General features: G+C 42.3%; 1 protein-coding gene across 2 annotated transcripts in view; it reads right to left on the bottom strand.

Moving 5' to 3' along the window:
- Positions 1–26298, bottom strand: part of LOC102031844 (glypican-5-like) — a 350144-nt gene that overhangs the window by 225472 nt on the left and 98374 nt on the right. The window contains exons 3-5 of one of the 2 annotated variants that reach the window (XM_031060688.1): positions 25216–25346; positions 20822–20881; positions 19237–19362 (exon numbers count right to left, since the gene is read on the bottom strand). In XM_031060688.1, coding sequence (XP_030916548.1) covers positions 19237–19362; positions 20822–20881; positions 25216–25346 — 317 coding nt within the window. The remainder of the gene's footprint in view (positions 1–19236; positions 19363–20821; positions 20882–25215; positions 25347–26298) is intronic. The other variant, XM_031060689.1, reaches the window with a different exon arrangement.

Genomic DNA, 26298 nt, shown 5'->3' with positions numbered 1-26298 from the left:
TGCTCTGTCACACTGCAGCACTCCTTCCAGCACACAGGATGGAAACTGAGCTCCTGAGCCCCAAGCTCCAGGCTTTAGTCATGCTTAAAATGGCTCCTATTAAAACAATATGGCTTAGTTGACCCTCCCTACTCCTCTCAATAAACTGCTCCAGCAGCTTGGCTCTCCAGTGGACTGACATCTGATTCCCAGACTAGATTTCCCACTCTGCAGTCTACACCCACTTACAGGCCTTTGCCAACAACCTTTTACATCTAAATAACTTCTCCCTCCATGGTGAGGCCTTTGAGAGAGCAGCCAGAGCCCCTCAGTGCCCTCACTCTGTGCAGCTGCCCAAGCCATGTCCCTGTGTCCTCAGCCTGAATGCAGCCAGAGCTGAGCCTGCCTGTCTCAGTCACTGCCTTTGCCCTGGGCCCATTCATGCCTCTCTGCACTATTTTCTCTCACACAGAGCAGCATCACCAACTTTATCCACACATCCCCAAGCTTCCTTACTCTTGTATTTGCTGGGAATGTCCCAATGAAGGCAGGAATGATGAATCTGACTCCATGTTCTCAGAAGGCTAATTTATTATTTTATAATACTGTATTATATTAAAGAATATATACTATACTATGCTGTACTAAAGAATACAGAAAGGATACTTGCACAATGCTAAAAAGATAATAAGGAAAACTCCTGACTCTTTCCAGAGCCCTGACACAGCTTGGCCCTGATTGGCCAAAGAGTGAAAACAACTCCCAGCAGAATCCAATGGAACAATCACCTGTGGGTAAACAATCTCCAAACACATTCCACACCAGCACAACACAGGAGAAGCAAATGAGATAAGAATTGGTTTCCTTTTCTCTGAGGCTTCTCAGCTTCCCAGGAGAAAACCCTGGGTGAAGGGATTTTATCAGAGAATGTGAATGTGACACCTTACAGCTGCCTGGAGCTGTGATGTGCAGTGCCTTCCTCCCAGCTCTGCCATCCCCACTGCCCTGAGCCATCCCTGCTGCTCTGCCACCTTCCTGCTCTGTTCTCTCCACCTCCATGGAACACAGGGAGCCTTCAGGGCCCTCCCTGCCTTGTTCCCAGTCCCAGTTTATTTGCTTCTCACTGAACTCACCCATGTCCTAGCTGGGGTCAGCACTGTCCCCCCTTTAATTACAGCATTTCTGTAATTACTGCCCTCAGCAGCCTCAGGACCAGGCTGTGTGTTCACACATGCTCATGCATATGTGTTGACAACAGCTAATAAATTAGACTCAGGCAATTTTTTGCTACAGATGATCAAGAATGGTGTTTGAATTCTGTTACTAAGGTAGATTTTTACCTCATGTGCCAGCCCTGACACTTCCAGTTTATCCCATCAGACAAAACAGAGTGATTTTTAAAAAGAGGAAACCAGCAATAATGACACATTATTGACCCATCAAGAGAGCTTAGGGGCTTTTTGTTTTCTTTTGGTTTTATGCACTGAGTTATCTCCAGAGAGAGATCACACAGCATTTTCATCATATTTCACAAAAGAAATGCAGCAGCAAGAAAGCACAGACTGAGGTGGCTCCAAAACCCATCGCTGGTTAAAAAACAACAGTAAACATTGTTGAGGATACAGCCTTTAAAGATCAGAGCCTCAGAAATGAGCCCAGTAAATACTGGCCCTGCCAGACCTGTCCTTTCACCCAGGGATGACCATTCCAGCCCCAATGAGAACACAACCTCTGCCTTCACCTGTTGTTTCAAACCCAAATGCTCCAGCTGCAGAAAAGAATTCCATCTGCAGCTCTGCTACCAACCTGCACAATCCTGCCTCCAGACTTCTGAGAGATGCAACTCCATTGCCACAAACTGCAGGAAACACAAAGTTGCTGCTGTTTAGAATAAATTTAACCTTCCCCAAAGCTCACAAGTGGAGTAAGCAGAGCTCCAGACAACAACTGTCAGACAGCAGGCACTCACAAGCACACTCTGAATTGTTCAGTTAATTACAGCAGAGTCAAAACTTCCCTAGCAACTTTGTCCTGTCCTGTGTGCAGGCTAGGAGGGCTGAGAAAGTGAAGACTCGTTTTTCTTTTCAGCTATCATTCCAGAGGTAGGTATAATTTGCTGTAAAAAGCAGCCATGCTGCTTTTTTCTGAGTTTCTCTCTTCATGAACAGAGGCAGGAAATTCAGAAACTGCCATTATGGGATGACACAGAGTCAAACCGGAATTCTGCAAAGATTCAGAACTCTGACTCCAAGGTTTATGAAGAATGAATTGCAAAGAAAAAAATATTTGATTATTCCATTTTTTTTCAATTAGATACCGGAAAATAAGCTAAAATAAAAATGTAGAGTCTTAGTTTAATTTCTGAACCTCTTTATGCCTAGTTAATAAATGAAGCAGCCGATGGCATTAGTTGGTAGTGAAGTACAAATTTTTGAATAATTGGCAGACAGGAAACAAAAACAACATCTGTCAAAACAAACAGCTACTACATAACAGCAATGTACTGAAACAACTCCATTTTCTGCTGTTTTGTGATGGCGCAGCTCCACTGACACAGAAGCTGCAATAGCTGAAGGGACAAAGACTACAATGGACAGTGCTCCCAAAAAACTCTACTTAAGGAACATTGGCGCAGCCTTCCCCAAAATCTGTGTGAGTTACCACAGACCAAGCTTGGGTTGACACCTCGCTGCTGCTTAACAGATCTTACTGCAAAAAAGGCGATGAAAGTAAATGCTAATGATTTTTTTTTAACAAACAGAAGATTTATAATGAGAAGGTGTCCAATAACCAAGCTTTGTTTTTCCATGGTGTTGTTGATAAATTAGGTTCAGTGTGTGATCACTTAAACACTTTAACAATCTAAAGAGGTTCACCTAAATTATTTAAATAAAGTCTTTTCTCACCCTTCTTACAAGCAGTGACCTGAACCACTTGACATGTTTTATGAATGGACAGCTAACAGCATCCAGCACTACTGACACACACACTGCTACTCTGGGAACACTCAGAATTCATAGCTATTAACCCTGCCACACAGAAAAGCTCAGAAAAGCATTATTAATACAATGTGAGCATCTTGATTAATTAAAAAGCTCTACACATAGAATCTTCTGCAAATACTTAGAAACCACAGACACACAAGTTGTCATACAAACTGAATGCAGTTTTATTTTTCAGCTGGATCAAGTTATATTACCTAACACAGACCCTTATATAGAGAACTTCTATTAACTCTGTAAATAATTCTCATCAGCCTGTGAAGATGCAACTCAAAAACCCCCTTCCTATTAAAAAGGAACTTCATTATGTTCCAAGTCTGCTTGCAATCAGCAGTTCTTTGCAGGCAATAAGGTGGTTTAGGTCCTTTGCCAAATCTCAGTGTGTGGTCATTCTATAAAAGTGACTAAATCAATGCACTTGGAATTCTCCAGATATTAATTTTCCAAAGAACTTGCCTGATTCAGATGTATTTAATATATATGTAGAAAAATGCACATTACATCATTTCTAATTTTTTTTTACTTTTTACATCTATTCAACTTAATTCAGTTCCCATTTCACTTTTAGGTATGTCAGCATCAGCTGTGCTCAGTGCTAATTCCAGCATGACTTATGAAAGGCTGTAAAACATTAAACTCACTGCTTCCATGGCTGCAACACCCAGCAACAGCTGCACTCCAAAGGAGTGAGGAGAGCTTTAATGCTCACCTACCATTGTTCACCATCAGCTTTGTCCTGGCTTGCAAGATGCGGCTGGGGGTGTGTTCTACCACCATCTGTCACAGCTGGGGCAGCTCTCTGCTGTCCATGGGGCAGTTTTTTCTTTATCTCTCCCACAGCCAACCCTCCCTCCAGGAGATCTCTGCTGTCCATGGCCACTGAGTGTCCCTGCAGGGCTGATCCAATTCCAGCATCCCATGGGGAGATGCTGCGCCCAGGGGAGGAGCCAAGCATTCCTACCTGGATCCAATCTGAGCCTGGGGCAGCACAGCAGCCTTTGCCCAGTGCATTGCCAGAGGAGCAGCTTTCTGCTGCCCTGCATTGCCAGAGGGAGCCCAGGCCCATCTGCAGCAGCCCTGGAGCTGCAGAGGAAAACTCCCCCCTTGTGCAGGATCCCTGCTCCAGCAGCAGCACAGCTGGCACTGCAGGAGGGCTGAGCCCCCATGGGATGGGGCTGTGCCACCCCCTGACACACAGGGGGACAGGGACTGCTCTCACTCTGGCAAGGGTTTGTTTTGTATTACTGCATTTGTAATTTTCCTAGTAAAGAACTGTTATTCCTATTCTCGTATCTTTGCCTGAGAGCCCCTTAATTTCAAAATTATCATCATTCAGAGGGAGGGGGTTTCCATTTTCCATTTCAGGGGAGGCTCCTGCCTTCCCTAGCAGACACGTGGCTGTTCAAAGCAAGGCAATCTTTCAGCTGCAGAATGCTCTTCACAGTGCAATGGCACTGGAGAAACCCAAATGTCTGCACACACCTTTGCCTGGTGCTGCACTCCATTTCTTGTCAAAGACAACTTCTCCCAGGCTGCCCCATGGGCAGCTCCAGCAGCAGTTCCCAGTTTTTCAGCATTGCAGCAGTTGCAGTTTCCCTCCTGTCACTCCTGGCTGTGCTGACCCATGGAAGTGACAGCAGAGCCAACATCTGCCCCAGGGGAACAAAAGCGATGCTGACAGGGAATGCTGCAAGGGAGGCCACTTAGGAGGGGCTGGCAAAGTTTTCCAAGTGTTCTGTCTATCAGCAAAGAACCAGGAATTAAACTTTCATAGCCCAAGCCCTCTGGTGGCAGCGGTAGAGGATCTGATTTAGCAGCCCCCCACTTGCAGAGGAAGGGCCCCAGGAAAACATATCCTTCCTCACTTTGTTTTCTGCCTTTTTTCAACAATGCTACTACCTTCTTCATGGTTTTATGGTTTTGGTTTGAATTTCCTTTTGTTTTAAATTTCCTTTCGTGACCTGTGCAGGCGATCCCATGGCAGCTGACACATTCTGGGCCCACAAGCTGCTGGACATCACTTGTGATGTGGCTTCGACACCAAGCAGCACCACCCACTGGGGCTGACAGAAGCTCAGCAGCATTTTCTCTGAACTTTGGGTCAGAGCCATGGAAAAACCCCACAGCAGTTCTCCATGCAGTCTGTTTCCAGCCCCGTCCATCTCACCAAAACTTCTGATGAAAACTCTCACGGGCAGTTACCCAAATGTGCTTCAAAATTAAAAGTACTGAATGTTAGATGATACTCACTTTTCTGCTGCATTACCCAGTGAATAACACAGAGCTAAGCCAAGGCAACAGACAAGGAATCAGCAGAGGGTTTGGTAGAAGACATTTAGTCTGTGGCACTTCACCTGGAATTTTAGAGCATGCTGTGGTATTTTGAAATCTAATGAAAAGGCTTTCTAGACAGAACTCATTGCTAATAAAGGAGTAACAAAGAAACTCAAGAGAATACATTATTAGATGGATTTGCAAGAATTAAAATGGAAGAGATTAAAGCACAGCTAACAGCCCAATACAGTTTGTAATTAAATCTGAATTCTCAACTGTAAGAGTGTAGTTATTGAATGTAAAAATAATAATAATAATAAAAAAATTAAAAATCACTGGAGTAGTTCTTTATCTTCAGGATGAAAACTATGAGCCAGACCAGCCCTACAGAATCAACCAGAAAGCATTTTTCCTGTGGTTTTGATCAGCAAATACTACATTAGTTCCACATAGCTGAAATTAGTGCAGCAGGAAGTTTTAAACATTCACTTCCATCAGAGAACTCTGCATTTTTTATATCCCCAACTCCTGTGCTGGTGCTGAGGCAGCACCAGCCAGGGGGTGCCAGGCAGGGACACTGGGGCAGCCCCAGCACATTCTGAGCTCAGCAGGCACAGACATTGCTCCATGGACCCTTCCTGTCAGCAGTGCTCAGCTGGAAGGGCTGCAGGAGGAGCTGGCACCAACAGGAACACGGTGGCTTCTCTCAGGAATGCAGAGTTTTCAGAGTTTCCCCATGCCATGCACCCTGGCCTGACCCTGACAGATGTTTAGGGTGGGATGGGAGATAATTCCCTTCCCCAAATCAACCAGAGATTGTCAGGAGTCACACAAAACTGAAACAGAGCTTACAAACCAGGCTTAGAAAGATCAATCTTTGCAAAGACTTTTAGTGACAGAAGAGCTCATTCCTCCAGGTAGGAGAGCCCTTGGCTGTTCCTGAAGCCACTCAGCCTTTCAGGGGGCTGTGCTTCTGGAACTACCAGGCTGGGAAGCAAACACCCTGAGCATCAGGGCACTCTGTCCCCTCAGAAAGGTCTGGTCTTCTCCAGCTCTGCCTGCCTGACACCAAGGACAGCAGTTACACCTCTGCAGAGGCCCAGCAGATGTCACCTACTCTGCAATAAGAACAGAATTCAACTTCTTAACCCCAACACATCAGTGACAGGACATCAGTGCCCCTTCCCAGCAACATTCAGGTTCTCAAGCCCTGCCTGCAGGCTCCCCAAGTCCTGGCTGCCAGCTCTGAGCTCAGGGGTGCCGGAGCAGCACGGCTCTGACACCTGTCCTGTGCTTTCTGCAGGTGTGGGGCAGCTCCAGCTCTGTTTTGCACGTTTGAGCCACGTCCCCAAGAACACTGCAGAGCTGCAAAGCAGCCTAACAAACTCTTGGAGGGATTGCTGGAGCTGGGTCCTCCCACCCAAACCTTGGAGATGTTCAGACAGGCTGCTGGGCAGTCACACTTCAGCACAGCACAGGACCTGCTGTTTGCCATGATCTCCACTCTTAATTTGCCATGATCTCCACTCTCAATTTGCCATGATCTCCACTCTTAATTTGCCACAGAAACCTCTGAATTACATCCTTCCTTTTACTGTCTTTTCCCTGTAGTGAAGTTCTCCTTAAAGAGCAAGCTTTGTACCACCCACTTGAGACAGAGTAGAAATTTTCCAGAGTAGAAATTCATTTTTATTTAAGTGAAATGTACATCTTTGAGTTAAGTCTGTAGTTTGAAAACTTAGCTGTTTAGTCTGACTGCCTGTTCTCGTAGAAAGCCTAAGCTCAAAAAAAGCTGTGCTTCAGCTGAAAGAGAAGGAAAGAGAAACAGAGACAGAAAGACTGCTGTAAGAACAAGTCAACCTGACCTAAAAATTCTTTCTGATAAAGAAGAATTAGCAACAAATGTCACGCAAAAGTTATAAAAATAAATATGTATGAACCTATTGCGAAATTGCATACGTATGTATTTAAAAAGAAAATAAAAAAAATCTGAAGTTCCCAAAAGTGCATGTCGTTTAAAAAAGGTCATCCCCACATGCATCCAACACTGTAATAAACATACCAGCTTTACAACTTTCACAAAGTTGTAGAGTTTTGTTTGTCTCCACAAAACACACTCAAACATCTTGGGTGAGCTGTCTGACACCGCCCAGCAAAGCCCTCAATCCTCTCTCCTTCCAGTCCAGCTGCAAATAAACTCACCCAGCCCCAACCTCCAATAAAAGCAGACAAGGTGTCAGAATATCCCCACGGGGAGCCAGCCATGCCAGGAAAACAGATGGGCTTGAATTTAGCTGAACTTCTGTAAAACTATCCCTGCCAGGGTAACCCTACACAGAAGTCTCCATTCTTCTCAGTTCAGTTCTAGCTCACCTTACATTCTGATGGAAACTCTCACAGGCAGCTACCCAAATGTGCTTTAAAATTAAAAGTACTGAATGTTAGATGATACTCACTTTTCTGCTGCATTACCCAGTGAATAACACAGAGCTAAGCCAAGGCAACAGACAAGGAACCAGCAGAGGGTTTTGTAGAAGTCTGTGGCACCTCACCTGTAATTTTAGAGCATGCTGTGGTATTTTGAAATTTATTGAAAAGCCTTTTCCAGGTTCCCAGGGAGTGCAGCCACCCAGGCCTTCCCACAGAGCAGTCTGTCCCCAAGGGATGTGGCCATGAGAATTAACGAATTATCATGGATCAGATCTGTCTCTGGTTTAAAATAGCATAGTTCTATTCAAATTAAAACAGCTTAAAGGATTCCAGGTATTGCAAATACACCTAAAGAGAAGCTGGCATTGGAGCACCAGTAGATTCCAGTTGTTCCTTTTTTTTTAACTTTTGACTCTGTAAAGGTTTTGGTGGCATTTCTTCTCCTGCACACACTGGAAGGAGGTTGAGGAGATGTGAAAAGTCCTGCAGTAACCATGGCAGTGTGCTACACCCCACTAACTGTGCTTGCCTGTCCTGCTCTGCTAAACCAGAAAATAAAACTGCAGTTGATTTGCTTTGGCCCCAGGTGCTTTTGCAGCAGTTTATCCCTTTTTGTCTTGCTTTAGCCAAAGCATTTTCCAATTAGCTGATGAAGACTCCCCATCACAAATCCACCACAGACATTTGAGATGCTGGAAGGTCTGCTGGTTCTCCTCAGTGAAACTCGACCTCCTGATGTGCACTCAAAATCCCATACATACACTGAATTTCCTCAGTGCTTCAGGGATAACATTTTAAATGCATTTCCTTAGAATAAGCCTGCTGATCCTGAGTCTCAAAACTCAAGTCTATTTCTATATTCCTGAAGTAAACCAGGTGAAATTCTGATTTTAGACTAAGAGCCTGCCAAGGTTAGAGGTTAACACTGAACATTGTGTTTTTCAAGTTAACTTACAGTGTTTGTCCCAAGCAGTTTAGTACAAGGAATTTGAAAGGACTCCCACAGCTGGGCAAGGAATACATAACTTGCTTTAAATGTCTGTATGTGGAAATAGTGCACTTATTAAAAACAGAAATGATGATTTGCCTTTTTTACATTAAGTTTCCACAAACATATTGTTCAAATCATGCCCCAAATTCTTCAGTGGAAGTAAACTGCCAAGTGCTGGGTATGAACAGAAATAATAACTGAGTATTTATAGATAAATATTATCTGTAAATAAATGTGTTTATAAATAACTTAATTATTATCTGAAAAATGACCCTGGGAAAATTATGAGGTCACAATCCAGACCACATTACATTCTTCACTGTAAAACTGATTTGTCCAAGGGTGAATCCATGAACTGAAAGGCAAAGTTAACTCCTTGGTTCAGTCAAGAGTTTTAACAATTCACTCTAAACAATTCACTGTTGATTTAAAATATGCTTTGAAATGGCATTATTTCAATAAGTAAATAATCACAGGTGAGTCAGAGATGGGCCTTGACCACCAACTCTGTCTCTTCAGGTCATGAAGTCCATCAGAGCCTCCTAAACTATCTGCAATGTTGGACTATTTTTCCTTAAAAAAGACTTCTGATTTTTCACATTTATCAAACATCCACTTCAATGTTTGATTGTATTTATTGTAATTAAAGGACAACATTCATGTCAGAAGAGTTTACAAAGCAATAAACTCTTCTACTTGACAACATTCTGCTCAAAGAATGAAGTAAATTTACTAACAGTCTTGAGAATTCTCTCATATTCAGGAAAGCTCATCTGGTGCCTTTTGGCCTAGAAAATAAGGTATTTGGGGCGTTTTTCTGGTTTTCAAAACCAGCTTTGAAAAGTTTTCATCCTGCTCAAATTTGCTTTTCCAGCAGCAGCTTTCAAGAGCATTTCAGATGTTTCTCCAGTGAGTGCTGCCAATAAAGACACTGAGATGTTTGCAGACCCCAGTTCCCCCCTCTCATCAAATCAAAGCCCAAGTGAGCAGGGCTGCCAGGAACACCTCTACAAACAGAATTATTTCTACACCACGTAAAGCAAAGACTCAAAGAAACACAAATCCAGGTCAAGAAGGAAATAAGTGCAGCAGAGAACTGAGAAAGACGTAACATTCCCTACTTAAGCATTGTAAGAAATTAATTTTAATCTAGCACATGGGAAAAAATGGTGCTGGTAATTTCAGATATTTGTATTTTTTTTTTATTCTGAATAACACAGAGATGAGCCAGACAGTTCCTAAGTTGTGAAATATTTGCAGCAATCACTTTGATGGGTTGGGTGCCATTTCTGTTTGTTAACTGATCAATGTAAAGAGCTGCTGGGTTATTAATAGATCTTATTGGGCCAAGAGCTCTGGTTGCACTGTGGGTGAGAAAATACTTTCAAAATATGATCACAGCACTCAACTGAGCTGGCAAGAGGCTGTCTGGACAGAGCAGGGGTGTTGGAATTAAGCCCTTTTCTGACTCAGAGATGGGGCAACTGAGAGGTGTTTTAAAAACTTTTATTCCAGTTTCAGTCTCTTGTGAAGGGTGAGACAATACAGATGTTATAATTCACACCATCACAATCAAAACCAACTATTTCCTAATTACAATACATTATAAACACTTCTTGGCCTATCAACTTTTGCCACACCACGCTATAAATACCTTAAACCCAATCACCTAAAATTACCCTGGTATTTGTATGTAAATGTATGTATGTAAACTTTTATGTATTTGTATGCAAATGTATGTATATAAATGTATTTGCATGTAAACTTTCTATCAAACTTTAAGAATTCTTTATAAATTCATTTCCCACACAGGGGAGGCTCAGGTTTGACTCATCAGCAGAGCAAGGAAAAACTTCCATCAAAGCTCTTAATTTTCTTTATTCCCATCAATCCACTGGGCTGTTTCTGTGGCTGTGTGTGAACCACCAACTCCCAGCACAGAAAAGCTCATTTTAAAAAGCCTTATTGGGGAGGTCAGTGAAAGTACACACCAGGCAGGGACAGAGCCGGCCAGAGGGGTTTGTATCAATAATATGGAGAGGCTGTGGGATAAACAATGTATAAATTAAACTACTTTTAAATGACATTGAACGTTTGTCAAGCTTTGTATCTACTCATCTGATGGAGGCCAATCTGCCTCTAAGCACAGGCATGGCTCTGAACCCTGCTGGAGCCAGCAAACACCCTGAGATCACCCTGTGCCACTGGGAGTCACTTAGGGGCTGCAGAGAGGCAGCACTGTGGGGTTTGTTCTGCCACAAACATCAGCATTTCAGAGATTTACCTGGTCTGTGCTGGAAAACACAAAAGCTTTCACACTGGAGAACAAGGTCAGCCCACCCCACATCCTCCTTTACCAAAGGTGAGATTTATAGCCCAGCCAGCCCCAAGTGCAGAGCTCCACACTGTGCACCCTTCACTGGGGTGGTGTCACTGTCACATTTTCTGAACAATCCCTTTGCCCGGGATTTTTCTCCTGGGAAGCTGAGAAGCCTCAGAGAAAACGAAAACAATTCTTATCTCATTTGCTTCTCCTGTGTTGTGCTCACATGTGGAATGTGTTTGGAGATTGTTTACCCACAGGTGATTGTTCCATTGGATTCTGCTGGGAGTTGTTTTCACTCTTTGGCCAATCAGGGCCAAGCTGTGTCGGGGCTCTGGAAAGAGTCAGGAGTTTTCATTGTTATCTTTTTAGCATTGTGCAAGTATTCTTTAGTACAGTATAGTATTCTTTAATATAATATAGTATAATAAAGTAATAAATTAGCCTTCTGAGAACATGGAGTCAGATTCATCACTCCTTCCTTTGTCTGGGGCATCCCCACAAATACAATACGGGGGGAAATTTTTATCCCTCATTTTATCCCTCACAGCCAGGACAGCTCCAGCAGCACAGAGTGACAATCTCCCCACAGCACAACAAGTTTGCTGGCAACCTGGAACACTCTTCAGCTTTCCAAGACAGAATCCAGGTTATTTTTTTCCCCATTTTGATGAATCAAAATGTTTTCAGTGAAAACCAGAGAAAAAAAAAATCAAAATGCCTCTCCCTGATTCCAGCTCCAACTCTGGAATTGACTCCACCTTGCCACAGAAATTTCTCTAAGAAGTTGTCTGCAGCTGGATGTGTTAAATCACACACACATCACACAACACCGAAGATATTTTGCCAGCAAGGAATACAAACCAGCAAAAAGGAGATTATTTTGTGTCTTTTGGCACTTAAGGCTCGGAGAGCAGCAGAAACAGATTGCTCCTCCACCCTTTGGATACAAAGCACCTGTAAGACAAATAAAACCAACCCCAAGGCCTAATTTAACTTCATGGCAATTCACAGCAAGATCACCCTACTAGCACAGTAAAACCTTTTGCTGATTACCTTCTTTACTTAAGAAGTATCCATACTATTGTCATAATAATGGACCTAAGACTAGACAGATATATAAGAATCGACAGATATATATATGTAGATATATATGTAGATATATATATGCATTTCAAAATATATCTAAATTATTTCACACAGAAAAAGATTCCACTGATCAAGGCACCAAGGTGAGAGGAAGGCTGGAGAACTATGCAGAATTTTTTTTTACATTTCCACTAAAAGATTTGCATTTAAGCAACCACAGATTTATCTCAGCAACACCTTCCTCACGTAATTCTCTTCTGCTTGAAAAATGTAAAATTTATTATTTGATATGCTGTGTCACAACACTGATGGATTCCTGCTTCAAAGTCCACAGAATTTAATGGATTTTTTCCCATTTACCTGTTCATTCCACAGAGTCTACAAGTGCTGTTTTCATCACTGCTGGGACACAGGATGAGGAAAAGAAAATGAGAAAATTCACTTCCAATTCACTTTATTTTTTTAAAATACACTGCTACTTTTAAGTCTCCAATTTCAACTTGAAATAATATCAAAAATTCAGTGTCCTGAAAAATACCAAAATCCAAATATCATATGGGAATTCTTTTTATCAGCAGACAAAGGCACCAGGCTTCCAACCCTGCCCTATAATTTTAGGAGAAAGGATTAGGTGTATCAGTATTAAAAACACTCTCACTGGTATCTCATTTAATTGAGATTCTGCAGAATACATTTTCAGCCCAATATCTCCAAGTCTTGATAGGATTTATCCTTCTTGTTTGTATTGCTGTATTGCATACCCATTGCAATGGAAAGAAAATGAATTTTGCTTCCCTCCAGGAAGAATCATTGGCTAAGACAGACTGAAGGATCAGATAAGAGTTTCACTTTCTATCTTTTCAACAGGGCTTTGAGTGTGACCTTTCCTGAGAGGAACAGGCACAAAGTCACTCTGCTGGACTCTGCACAAGAAAAGAAACTTTATCTTGGAGATATTCCATAGACTTTAACCATGTCTAGATTATTCAAGCTAGAAGAGCTCAAATGATTGGAGCACTACTATTTTAATATTGTAGTATTTTAATTGGAAAGTTTCAGGTTTTCTACTAAATAAGGGCTGTTCTTCCCTTCTGAATAATAATAAAAAAAAGCATACAAAAGAAAGAGTACCTGCCCATTATTTTATGCAATAAAAATATTCCAAACTTTCCTTTCTTACTATGATAGTATCAAATTAGTCCCTGTTACATTGCATCTGCAAAATACTGTCCCACTGGAGCAAGCTGGTGCTTGGATGACAAGATTTATTCTTTCATGAATTCTGCTCAAAGGAGTGAAGTAGACACTGAGTAGGTACCAAATCTGAAGAAAGGCTGAAATCAAGAATTAATTATTTGTGTTCAAGTCTCTTAACCTGAAAGAAAATGTTGAGTGCTGCAGTGTCAAAAAAAAAAGCCTTTGCAAGTCAGATGTCCATTTGCATTTACAGAAATGCTTTTCAACTACTGACCCAACCCATCCATTCCAATTGCCTGGATATATCACAGTAACTCAAGTATTAACTAAAAAGAAGAAAGTCTGCCACTGCAAGGAAGATGAGAGTGTGATTTCACAGCAGGAGGACTGTTCCCAACAATCAGGTCATTCCTAACCAGCAGTGGGGTCCCCATGAGTCAATTCAGAGAACTTCACTAAATCTCAGAGATTTGTAACTATAGCATGCACAGAACACAACCTAAAATGCAATTTGAAAACAGAAAGTGGGAAAAAAATCCATCTTTAGAGAGAAGTTAATTTTGTGCTGCTCCCCTAGGCTGAGCTGCAGAAGGTTTGGTGGAGCTGCCAGCAGAGTTCCTCAGTGACCCCAAAGGCAGCCTGAGCTCCAGGATTGTGGTGCTGTGAGATCCCCAGGACAAGGTGAGAGGTGAGAATTGACTCCAAGTTCTCAGAAGGCTGATTTATTATTTTATTATATTAAATTAAAAGAAATGCTATACTAAAACTATACTAAAGAAAGAGAAAGGAGACATCAGAAGGCTTCACAAGAATTAATAATAAAAACCTGTGACAGACAGAGAGTTCAACACAGCTGGCTGTGATTGGCCATTAATTAAATACAATTCACATGTTTGGATAAACAATCTCCAGACCGCATTCCAGAGGAGCAAAACATGGAGAAGCTGAGGCTTCTCACCTTCCCAGGAGAAGAAATCCTGGTGAAGGGATTTTTCAGAAAATATCACAGTGACACAAGATCTGCTGCCCACCAGGATCTGTCACCCAAACTCCTCAGCACTCCAGGCCAGGAGGACACAAATCATTCCATCAAACCTCCCCAAGATGAGCTCCTCATGCCTTCCATCAGGCTTCCTGGGCTCTTTTCTGTGGTATCACAGCTGCTCCTGGCTCCCTCTGAACCTTCACACAAAAGTTCTCTCCTGACCCACATTCACTTCTCATCTGGAGCTGGGGCTGGAGAATTCAACACATTGCTCCTTCTGGGGTTACATTTTCTCTCAATAGCTGGCACATAATTACATTTAATGAAATGTCTACACTGAGATCAATCTGTTGATGGTTTCCAGGACTGGAATCCTTAAAATTGTCTTTCCTTGATAATTGCATTTTTAAGAAACCACAAAACAAAATAAGCCCCACATCCCCACCAACAAAAACAAAGTTCTTAAGCATACAGATTTATCAGTTTATCTTACAAAGATGAAATCCAGGCAAATGGTCTGACACAAGTATCTGTGGGTCAGATACCATGTACAAACATCACTGACTTCTGTCCCTTTTCTTCACACCTTTTTTCCAGCATGGGTCATGGTGAGGACCTGCCTTGACCTTTTTGAAATTTGTGGTGAGGAAGACAAAAGAACAAAAACCAACAAAACATCCCAAGTCCTGGAAAATACCCTAAAACCTGAAAAGTGCTGCAAAAAGAGAGATAGCATTTTGCAGTTTACAGTCACAAGGAGATCACCAGAAATTGTTTACTCTGATGGCATGAGAACAACAGAAGTTAAACATGCTTTAAGTAAGCTGAGGCTAAATGACTGTCTCTGTTTTCCATATCCAGATGGCTGCTTGCTAGAGCCTAAGGAAATGAGAAAGGGGACAATGAAAGTGCTAAACTCATAAAAACTGAGAGTCTCTAAAGGAACACATTTTGAGAAAAAGTCACTGTGATTTGCCACTTCCTTCCTCAGCCAGCTCTCACAGGCCCTGAGAGCCTAACAACTCATGACAAGATCTGTTCAAGCTCATGGACATGTGTCCCATAGTCCCTCCTCTCAGTGCAAAATCCCAAAAAAAAACCAAGGTAAAGAACAAAGGAGAGAAGGAAGGAAAAGAAGTGTGGGTCCCCACTAGCTGTTACAAAACACACTTTTTTTCTGTTCCAGGTAACCTGGTTTAAGAGCCATTTACATGTCCAAGTTTGCTGGAGAAGGGACTCCAAGTGCACAAACAGTTGCTGTAAAGTATCTCCTCCCCTGTCCCCCAGCAAATCAGGGTAGTGCACATCAAACCTGCACTCTGCAGTGACAGGAGTGTGTATTTACACCCTTGAACTCCTCAAGTACTACAAACCCACAGCAGATATGGAGAAAGGAGAATGAACACTTCACCATGTCTCAAATGTTTCTGCAATACCAACCTGAAGTGTGCCACATTCAGAGCAACCCATTGTAGCTAAAATCCACCCATGCACACCTGAGGAGACACCTGAGCAATGGGAAGCTGTGTCTGACCAGCAGAATATTTCTGCTTCTACCATCAACCATGATATTTCAGATCAAGCCAACTGGCATTAAGAAAAGACCACTTCATTTGGAAACTCAAAAAATTCCCTCTAGAAATGGAGAGGCAACAAACACAGAATCCCCTAGAGTGATTTTCAGAACAGTTTTTCTTTCTTCACTCCAAATAAATTCAACTTTGATCTTCTGATCCAACAATTCTGTGTAGGATCCAAGTTAGAAATGGCTGTAGCCCAACAATCATTAAGCTGAGACCATTCATTAGTGCATGGATGATTTCTTACATGAAGTCTTGCTTCAGGAACAAGATGCTCAAAAGAGCAATTAAGAGAAAGAAAGTACTCCCAGTGCAAGTATTTCTAATTCTGTCCTGAACTGACACTGGAGGATTCCTAGCAAAGCCATCTCTTCCTGCTCTCTGAAGAGCAGGCCAGAGGCAGTCTCAAACCAGTGGGAATCTCTTTTTATGGTATATTTAACTGGCAGCTCAAAGTTCTTTTTCCTGCAAACACAATGATTTAAACACGACAAAACCCAAAGAACTAAAATCCAAGAGAGAAACAAAATCCAAAGAACTAAACTAAAATTAAAAGGTACAACTCTAATCCTGTTTATCAGACCTCAAGTGCCCTCTCTACCAACTGAATGAATTATTACTCATTTCTGAGCAATGATTTCATATTGTTCCAGGCTGCATTTGTGTGTCAAATTGTTTTTAAAGCTGGAGTCTGTTTTTCCTAAAGAGCTGGTGTGCCAGCCAGCACAGAGCATAAGTAATAAATAAATAAATAAATAAATAAAGCTCAGCCCTCCAGCAGCAGTGTGAAATGCAAGGAGGGTGGAGGAGACAGAACTGCAGCAGTGCCAGCCCCAGTGACCCCAAACTGGAGCTCAGCAGACCCATGGGGCTGATCCATCTGCTGACCCACAGTCAATAAAAAGGCTCTGGGTGGAGTTCAGAGCTGGTTACTACAGCTGATATTTAATGCCCTGGGAGGGGAGGAAGAGCAGAGAGGAATTCATCTTCAGGCATGAGCAGGACAGGTTCATGTGCCACGTGGGGAGGGCTGTGCCAAGCCCAGCTGTGCCAAGCCCAGCCTAGAAAACAGGTGATGAAAGGAGCAGAATGTGCCAGCAGGCAGGAGATCTCTGTGTGCTGCTGTGTGCCACTGCAGGCTGCCCAGAAATTCCCCTCCTCTTAAGGCAACCAATACTGGGAGAGAATATATTTATATATTATCATACATATTATCATATTATCATATATTAGAATTTTAATGCAAAAATTATATTATAAAAGATTATATATTGCATTATAAAAACATTTTATTTTATATAAATTATAATAGTATTATAATTTATATAAAATTATTTAGCTAGCTATAGCTGCCTGATTAAACACATGAATTTACCCTTTTAGCTTTCCATTTTGCCCATTTAATATGTTAACTACAGACACATATCCAGGTTAGGTGGTGGGGTTGGGGTTTTTGCTGCTGTCATCTTTGGGGGTAGGCTGTTTAGATTTCCTTTTTCCTTTATTTTTCCTTTGCAATTCAACGTATGAGGGATCTTGTTAGTCTTTTCCCTGCTTCCCATTCCTTTCAAACTTGAATTTTTTCATGTGTCTCCAGCTCTGGGAAAGTTACAGACTGGCAAAGTAACAACAGCTTTCCCCTTCATGCCTTTCTAAAACACGTGTATCAGCAATTTCAGTGGTTTGGGCTTTTTTAAAACAAAGTAAGATAAAAATTAAAAGTAACTTTTTTTTTTATCCCCCAGGAAACTGATACAGAAAATATTTGAGTTTGTTTGGCTTTCTTGGGTTTTTTTTGGCCAGAAAGCTGTTTGTTCTAAAAGTTATCTGTGCATCCAGCAACATGCCACGAGCAAAAGAGATTCTGATATGGAAACATTGATTAGAAATACTGATATTCTTCCTGTTTCCTCTCCATAAGTTATGTTTTTACTTTTACAGTAAAAACTTCCACCTGTATTGCAATCACTACACATCAATATTTGGAAGATTGCTTTGTTGCCAAAACATTAAAACATATGCCCTACAATTAATTTTAATATATTGAAATATTGAAGTTATTTATGGGTGTGTTGGACACGCATTTATCTCCAAAGAGCTCAGATGTAATTAAGCTGAAGTTATTTACACATGAGAGAACTCAGCAGAGCTGTGTGGGAGTCAGAACCCCCATGAATGGGACAGACAGTGAGTGTCACATCTTTGCTCCATGTTGGAATTGTTCAGTAAGTTCCTACAAACCAACTTGTGACCATGAAAACTGCTTTAAAGCAAGAAAACACAGCACTAGAACTTTATCTTTTGTAATTGCTACAGACCACAAAATCCACTTCAAAAAGAAACATCAATGAAAGCCAACACAATCCCATGGAACTTCTCTGTTTTGAAAAAACAGAAATTTTTGGAGAACATTCACTGGCACACTTCCAAGCAGCTCTCACTGCAAAAACTGATGTATACTTTGACAGTGATAGTAAAGACAGAATTTTGTTCTAAACATCTCTTTTCTCCTCAGGGTGATGTAGCCTCATGTTATACAGAATAAAAGAAATGACAGCAACAAGTTTAGCTCGTGGAAATGCAAGTGTGTATTCCAGTTTAGAGTCTGAAGGGTGATGGGAAAGACACTGCTAAAATACAGAGGGGAAAAAAATTAGCTGGGAAACTGGAAAGGTCTTTTCACCCTGCAGAGCACCTACAACAGTGCCTTAGAATGCTGCTGAATCACCAGAAGGATGTGAAGAGACCTTTTTTCACCATTTCTCCTGGTTTTGCATGGGAGGAATTTAGGGAAGTTGTGGAGGGAGGAGAAGTATTCTGAAGGGTTTGTTTTTATTCTTAATACTTTTTTTTTGTTTTAGTCACTGTTTCTGACCAACCCAGCAGAAGATGGAGGACAAGAAGAAGAAGGGCAGGACACACCCAGATTCCTCCATCTTGCCTCTTGAACCCCCATTCTAAAATCCCAAAATTCTACTTTTTCGCCCTGTGACAAATTCACTATCATTCTACTCAAACCCTTGTGGCTTTTTAATCTCCCCACAAAAATGGGAATTGTTTTCCTGGGATAAAATCAAAAGCACAGGGGTTTGTGACTCTGTGCCAAGGTCTCTGAGCCCCCTGCCAGGGTCTTGAATCACCCAGGGCAGCCAGAGGAATGTCCGGGGTCCCAAAAGCTGTTAATAACATTTTCTTTATACCCTTTTAAAGTTTTGAGCCTGCTTTGCCTTTCTCCTAATCCTGTCTCCAGCAGGAAGTGATTGGCCAGCACTGAAGCCACCACAGTCACTGGTGCATTGGCTGAGAAATCTAAAAATTGGTGAAATCTCTAATTGGTGAACCAAAACCACTACACCATGCCAGTAAATTTTTACTTAGAACTTTACCTTTCCACAACATCCTCTCCATTCCAGCAGGTTGAGCTGTCTCTCATCACCAGGTCTCCATCACAAAGCCTTTCTGCTATGGAGGCATAAAAGGTTCTGGACCTCTTCATGTAACTGATGAACTCTCTGCAAGGCAGGAAGAGCACATTTAACAACACACCAGCAAACTCAGCACTCCATTAAACCCCCATCAGCCCAACCCTCAATCATATCAAGGCTTTAGAAAATAAGTAATCTGAATTAATTTCTACTTCTAGTGTATTTTTACTCCTTATAGATCATCCAGTTTTACTTAGTCTGGTGTCAATACCTTGCTCACCTAAAGGGTGCTTTTAACACATGGTGTTAACGTGTCTCTCACTAAATCTGAAAAAAGGCTACACCTACTCTTTATAAACAGATTAAAAAACACTGAGAAAACATCATAATAAAAGGCATGGCCAGTACAGACAGTGGATTTCTGATGACTGTCTATGGAAAAATGCCTTGAGGGCAAACTGCTGCCTCTTTTATAATCTGATTATACCTATAACATATACCTGGCTGAGGTAGCCATAAAAACAAACTAAAATAACAAGTGTTAATTCAGCACCCAACTGAGAGGGTTTCAGAACAAGGAATTACCTGCTGCACTGCTTTAGGAGCTCCTGTTTGTTATGTTACAAGGTTCAGGACCCAGACTGAGCTGGAGCCATCCCTGAGCTCTGTGCCTGTCTCAAGCTGCCCTGGGGAGCCCAGAGGCTCCTCCTGGCTTGCAGAGTTCCAGGCACTGGAGAGCAGCCTGGGTACAGCTGGATGGAGTTCAGCACAAAGCAGGCAGGATTTATCTCTCCTCAGCAGCAGCAGGTGCTCCAAACAGCATCCAGGCCCACTGGAAATATCTATCCCTGCCATCTCTCCCCACAGCTATCTTTATACCTTCTTTATACCATCTCAAAAGTGTTTAACCATCCCATTTACCTTCTGTGATGAAATCCTGCTCTAGATAAATCAGTCATCTCATGCTCCTAAGAAACTAAGTGAGCCTAATAGAGCAGGAAAGCTGGGATTTAAAGCAAAGAAAAAAAAGCAGGAATTTAGGGGCTTACAAAGAGGTAATCAGCATTTCTACCTCTTGAGTACCAACTCACAAATATGAGCTCTGAGTATTCCTAGAGTAAAGCCAGGCCCAGCCAGAAGAACTAAGAGGATCAGTTCCAAAAGGAAACCCAGATGCCAAAGATTTTACAGCTTCTAAATCAGAGTCTTATTTGAAAGAGGAAACCAGCACCCTTTTAAGAGCATAAAGCTTGCCTTAGCTCAGCCCTAGAGGTTTAAACTCCTTTGCCTCCTCAGCAGAGTGGGGCTCTGACATTTCAAAGCAGTATCTTAGCAAATGCAGAATTCTCTGTTCCAAATCTCAGTCTTACTGAGTGAAAATATTTACTTTTCATCATTTTAAAACTGAACACACTAGGGGAGAAAATGTAGAGTTTCCCAGTGCCCCGCAATGTAAAAAATCAAAAGTGTTCCAGCTCCCAGATTACAGCTGGAGGTGAGCTAGGTGTAGAGACAACAAAGGATGTCACCTTGTTTTCATTCTTACCGAGAGATTTTTTTCAAACTTCTTGATTTGTCATTCTTTGAAGCTTTCAGAGGCAGAGAACTGGAATAGGCCAGGGAGAATAAGCATCAATCAGGAGAGGTTGGGGAGTAGGGGAGAAGCAGGAATTCAGGCAAATGAGGAAAAGAAATGAAAAACAAAAGAGAAAAGCAAAAATTATTTGAAGGAAAGGTCATCAAGCACATGCACAGGACAATATAAGAAAATAAATAAGGAGGAAAATTATCATGAGACTTTTGCCAAGTATACATGCAATCAAAAATGTCAATTCAATACTGGAAAAAAAGTACAACTGAGACTATTTGTCACAATCATTTTCAAGTAGGAGCAGAATTACAAATGCAGCGCACGCAGCAGAAAGCTGAAAATAAATTCAGTGGTACTTAAATTAAGTGTAACTGATACCAAATGGAAGGGCTGTAAATACATGAAGCTGTACAAGAAAACAATGGCAAACAGTTTAGGATGGGAACCACGGGGAGGGGGATACAAACCAGTAGCATTCATGTTCTGGTACAATAAGCAATTTACTGCCTGTTAATCAATAATATAAGCACAGGTATTTTTTGCTGTTCTGGGATTGCACCACTGAAAAAAACCACCCAACTCTGCAAAACTGGAGACACAGACTTTCAGGCTACAGTGGAGGAAGAACTGTGGCAATAACCCTGGTGATTATTTCGGGTTCTTAGTGGAGAGAGCAGCCTGAGGACAGGCAGAGGATGCAGCTCTGCCATCTCAGCTCTGGCACTGATGGCAGGAGTGGCCACAGCACAGGAGGGACCTGCCCTGGCCACCCGGTGAGTGGCACCTGCCTGCAGGAATTGCAACACAGCCACTCAAAAAACCAAATGAAAATTTGTAACAGGGAAAATCTGAAACAACTGAAACTTCAGCCCTGGCCAGTGGTTCATGTGCATCTGACATTAATCATCTGGTTTGTAGTAGCACTTTATTACTCAAATATTAATAAAATCATGTGGTGTCTGACCCAACAGATAGTTTATTTTAAAAGAAATCGATATCATTGACTCTAAACATTCCCAAAGGAATTCCTAAATTGTTGATTTAAAAGATCTGCAAATTCATGGCATAAAGAAATCCCAACAAAATAAAATTTCAAAGCCTTCTTTCTCCAGTCAGGGACCTAATATTGTTGTAGTTGTAGTATTAGTTGTAGTTCTTTGTTAAAGATGTTTTATACACAGCTCTGTAAGCAGTCAGTGTTCAGTGGTTTGAAATGTTCCATGGGGCAGAGATGCTAAAGGCAGGTATTCAGCTTTGCTGGGAGACCAGACCCTGACCAGAACAGCTCTTTGTGCTGAACTCAGCAATAACATTCCAATTTACTGAGATTCTCTACATGCCATTCCCATTCCCTGGACCATCATATGGTTTCAATTTTCTTGTCATCTCTATTACATGTTATAGTAACCTCCACATTAAAAAAATGACTACAGCAGCAACGCTGCCAGTTTCAGTTAATCCCTGACTACGATTGTGTAATGGTAAAAAAAAAAAACAATAATCAATTTTATGCTTTCCAGTTTAATCATAGGAAATGGCTTCTTGCAAGATCATGCAACATTTATTCAAGTTTCAGCTTCTTTCATTATTGTCCCTGACACTTAAGTGATGCATAACAAAAAATATGCAGGAATGGAATGCAGAGTAAAATCAAGAGAGATGGGAAATCTCCCAGGAACTCATGAGAGTAAGAGGAGAAGAAAAGGGTTCACCTACTGCAAAAGAGGATCCAGTTGCTGTGTGCAGTCTCTGCAGCAGAGTGAATGGTGAGGAGGGCTGGCTGCAGCCAGACCCCAAACACCTTCCCTGAAGAACCAGCTCAGGCCAAGGGACAGCATTTAACCATGTCCTGCACCAGCAGCCCTGGCTCTGCTCCACAGCTGAAACCAGAGGTTCTCCAGCTCCTTGGAAAAGGAGCCTGATTGTTCCCATGGCCTGGCAGAGACTGAGCAGCCCTGGAGCAAACACCCACCTGCAGCTGTCTGGCACTGGGGGTCTGAGGGCACCTCTGAGCAGGCTCTGCACTACACAGGAGAGGCCACTTGGTTGTGGCTTCTCCTCCAGGTGTGCCAACAGCCACAGAGGTTCTCCCTGAGCTCAGGAATGCTCTGACACATAAAGGAATAAGCCACAGCTTTTCTGTTCACTTGGGGAGTGTTGGCTCATTCCTTCTCTTTTTCCTCCTTACCCTGAAAGGCTGGAGTCAGTGCCAGCCTCCCCTGGAATGACAGGATCATGTGGAAGGATGTCCATCATCAGACCTCCAGACAGACCCAGCAGGGCCAGGGTGACCCTGCAGCTGAACTGACAGCAGCTGACATTACTGCTCTCCCTTCCTCAGCATCACCAGAAGGAGGGGCTTCACAAGACATTCATGTAATTACTCTCATCATCTGGTTCCCCTGTAGCAATTTTCTGTCACTCTAAGTGCATTTTACACAACCCACTGCAGAAATTACTTAACCCATGTATTACAGATTTTTATTACCTTAAATTGATTTTTTTAATTGATATCATATGTAATTAAATGATGAATAATGAACAACACAGTGATGCAGCCAACCACTGTGTCTTTCACTCTATGGCTTCACAATTGTTTCCAAGAAGCAGAAATACAAGCTTCAGGCAATGTGTTTTATAGGAAGTTGTGGAGAATAGCTTCAGATTTTCCACTTCTTACTATTTATGGTGTATTTCCATCATTCATTTTTGGTGCACAGGCTCTCCACAATACCTATCAACACTGTAATTCAGTAATTTTTCATGCTAATTATATAAGCGGGGACTTAGTTTAGATTTTTTGGATAAATTAATTTTCAGATCAATTCTAGCAAACTGTCTAATTTAGAGCACATTATTTTCTTTTCCATCTACAAGCCTTCCATTTTAAAAGGTCAATATCCAAGTAATTCTGGATGGTTGGGAAGGGGAGCAAGCAGATCATCAGGTGAGAAAGAGCAGCTTTCATGCCACTGAAAACACAAATCTGAAACTTTTTAAGAGATCACCTGTTGACAGGTTGGCAGTTCTGGCTTTTGGGCTGCCAGTGTTAAGCCCCAGCCAAGTCAGTGAGTTACACAGAAGATGGCCCAGGGCTCTGTGCTGTTAAAAGCCTATTTCAATAATTATACTACAAGTGTTCTTTGGATTTTTGTTGCTGAAGTTATTAATTTAATTTCTGTAATGCTCCCTTTTTCTGATTTGCATGGTAAAAACTGATTAACTCCAAGCACTAGCACAAACTGTTATGGTTTGCCTTTCAATTACAGAAGAATAAAAAATTATCACTATCACTCAAAACACTTTGCTTGCTGTTATTACTTTTAAAACAGTCTTTGTTCCACTCATGCAAGCTGAGAATTAAACCAGAAATGGATAAAAATCTCATGTTCACAACTGAGACACCAGAACCCAGACTGTGGAAATTTTAACATTTTACAATTCTAACATTGCTCCAGTCATCCACTTACCCAACAGAGATACACACAGGCTGCCTGGGCAGTTTAATGCTGCTTTTGGACAGAGGTAAGCCCAGCACAACTCCACTGATGGGGTTTGTTCCAGATTAACTCTGCTCTTACAGAGGACAAGGTGCCAGCCAGAAACAGGCACTGGGAGTTCATGGGCAGCTTGCTCTGACATCCACTCGTGTATTGTGAGTGGGATTGTGAAAAAATCCTCTCCTAGAATGCACAGAAGGAGCTACACAAGGTGAAGTGAGACTAGAACTCAGGAGATGTGGGAGCAGGGACACTCCTGTCCAGCCCAGTGGCAGAACTCAGCTGTAGGTGTTTCACATGGGGCACAGCTGAAGAACAGGAGCCAAGATGGACACAAGAAGCCTAAAAAGCTCCTTCAGCTCTTTGTTATGCAACAAATCAAGGAGATTCCAAAGGATTTTATCACTCCTGCCCAGTCCAGGGCAATCAGGGACTGACTTGGTGTCAGGGCAATGAATTTTTCCTTTTCAACGCCTTGCTCCTTCCCCCTTCTGCCCCTGGGTAAGCTCATGTCCTTTCAGACCTGGGCAGTTATGGTTTAAGCACTTTAGACTCAGCTGTGGAAATCAGTTTCCTCAGACTTTGTTGAGGAAAAGCTTTCACCATTTCCACTGAAAGGTTCTGGAAATAACAAACACCTTGGTGTTCAGCAATGACACCAAGCCTGGCCTTTCTTGGAGAGACCCACAATGTGACCCACAGTGTCCCCTGTGTGACTGCCAGTGTGGCAGTGGCTGGAGAGCACACAGAGGAGGTGACAGAGCTGTGGCTTTGCCTTGAGCAGTGCCAAGAATAGCACAAATTGTGAGGCTGAGGGTTTGTTGCAAAGCAATTGCAGCCCAGGGTTACCTTCTCCTATTGTTCAGGCTGGTGTGGGCCATCACAAACGTCTGGGTTCCAGTCACCTCCTTCACTGGCACAATACTGGCTGATGACAGGTTCCCTTCTTGCTGTTTGGGCTGTCCACACACTTTATCAACCTGTGAGAAAGGGAGGGAAAGTGAAACAGGATGTGAGTGAAAAAAAAAAGGATTTCCAACCCCACAGAAGTCTGCCTGCTCCCTGCAGTCTGTGCTCGCTGCACGAGACTTTGTGAAAGGATTCTTCCTTCCAGCAGCTGGGAACAAGTGCTTTGCAAAAGAAGGGCCAAATTCCATGGCAGGGCAAAGAACAGCAGAGAGTCAGCAGCCATGGATTTCCCAGTGGCTACCTGCCCTACAGCACACTTGGAAAGGCTGAAGTAGTGACTGATGAAGAATTGGCAAAGAGTCCATCCAGAGTTTGAAGGGCTTGTAATCAGCAGATAACCAATTCTTCCAGCCTGCAACCAGGCCATCTAACATCACTCAGTCCTCACTGTCCCTCCTGAAGCCTCTCCCAGGGATTTAGTATCAGTCCAGGAGAGAGCAAGCTGGTGTTTATCCTTTCTGCACTGTGGATCTGACACTGCTCATGTATCCTGACACATTTATTTGCTGTAACAGCTTTAAGTGACAGGAGGAAGACAAGTCCCTTCCCTTTCTAATCCACCAATGTGGATTTACCCTGTGATGTTTTACTCACACTTAAATCCCCAAGCAAACACAAAGAGACCACAAAGGGAATCCTGCTCTGGGCATGGTACCACCAATGACCTGAGTCACAAAATCCACCATCCCACACAGCTCTGGCCTTGGTACCCCTTCCTCAAGGTCCCACAGCAACCAGCCAGGGGGACATGGATTCTGACTGCTCTGTGCCCTTTCCTGCAGCCCTAGAACCCTCACGAGTCTGCTGAGTGTTCCACCCACAGGTGTCACTGTGATATTTTATGAAAAATCCCTTCGCCAGGATTTCTTCTCCTGGCAAGATGAGAAGTCTCAGCTTCTCCATGTTTTGCTCCTCTGGAATGTGATTTGGAGAATTGTTTACCCAGCATGTGAATTGTTTTTA

Source organism: Geospiza fortis, unplaced genomic scaffold (genome assembly GCF_000277835.1).
Source record: "Geospiza fortis unplaced genomic scaffold, GeoFor_1.0 scaffold101, whole genome shotgun sequence".
NCBI classification, from domain to species: Eukaryota; Metazoa; Chordata; class Aves; order Passeriformes; family Thraupidae; genus Geospiza; species Geospiza fortis.
The sequence above is the reverse complement of the archived record's forward strand: the minus strand, read 5'-3'. Positions and strand labels throughout refer to the sequence as shown.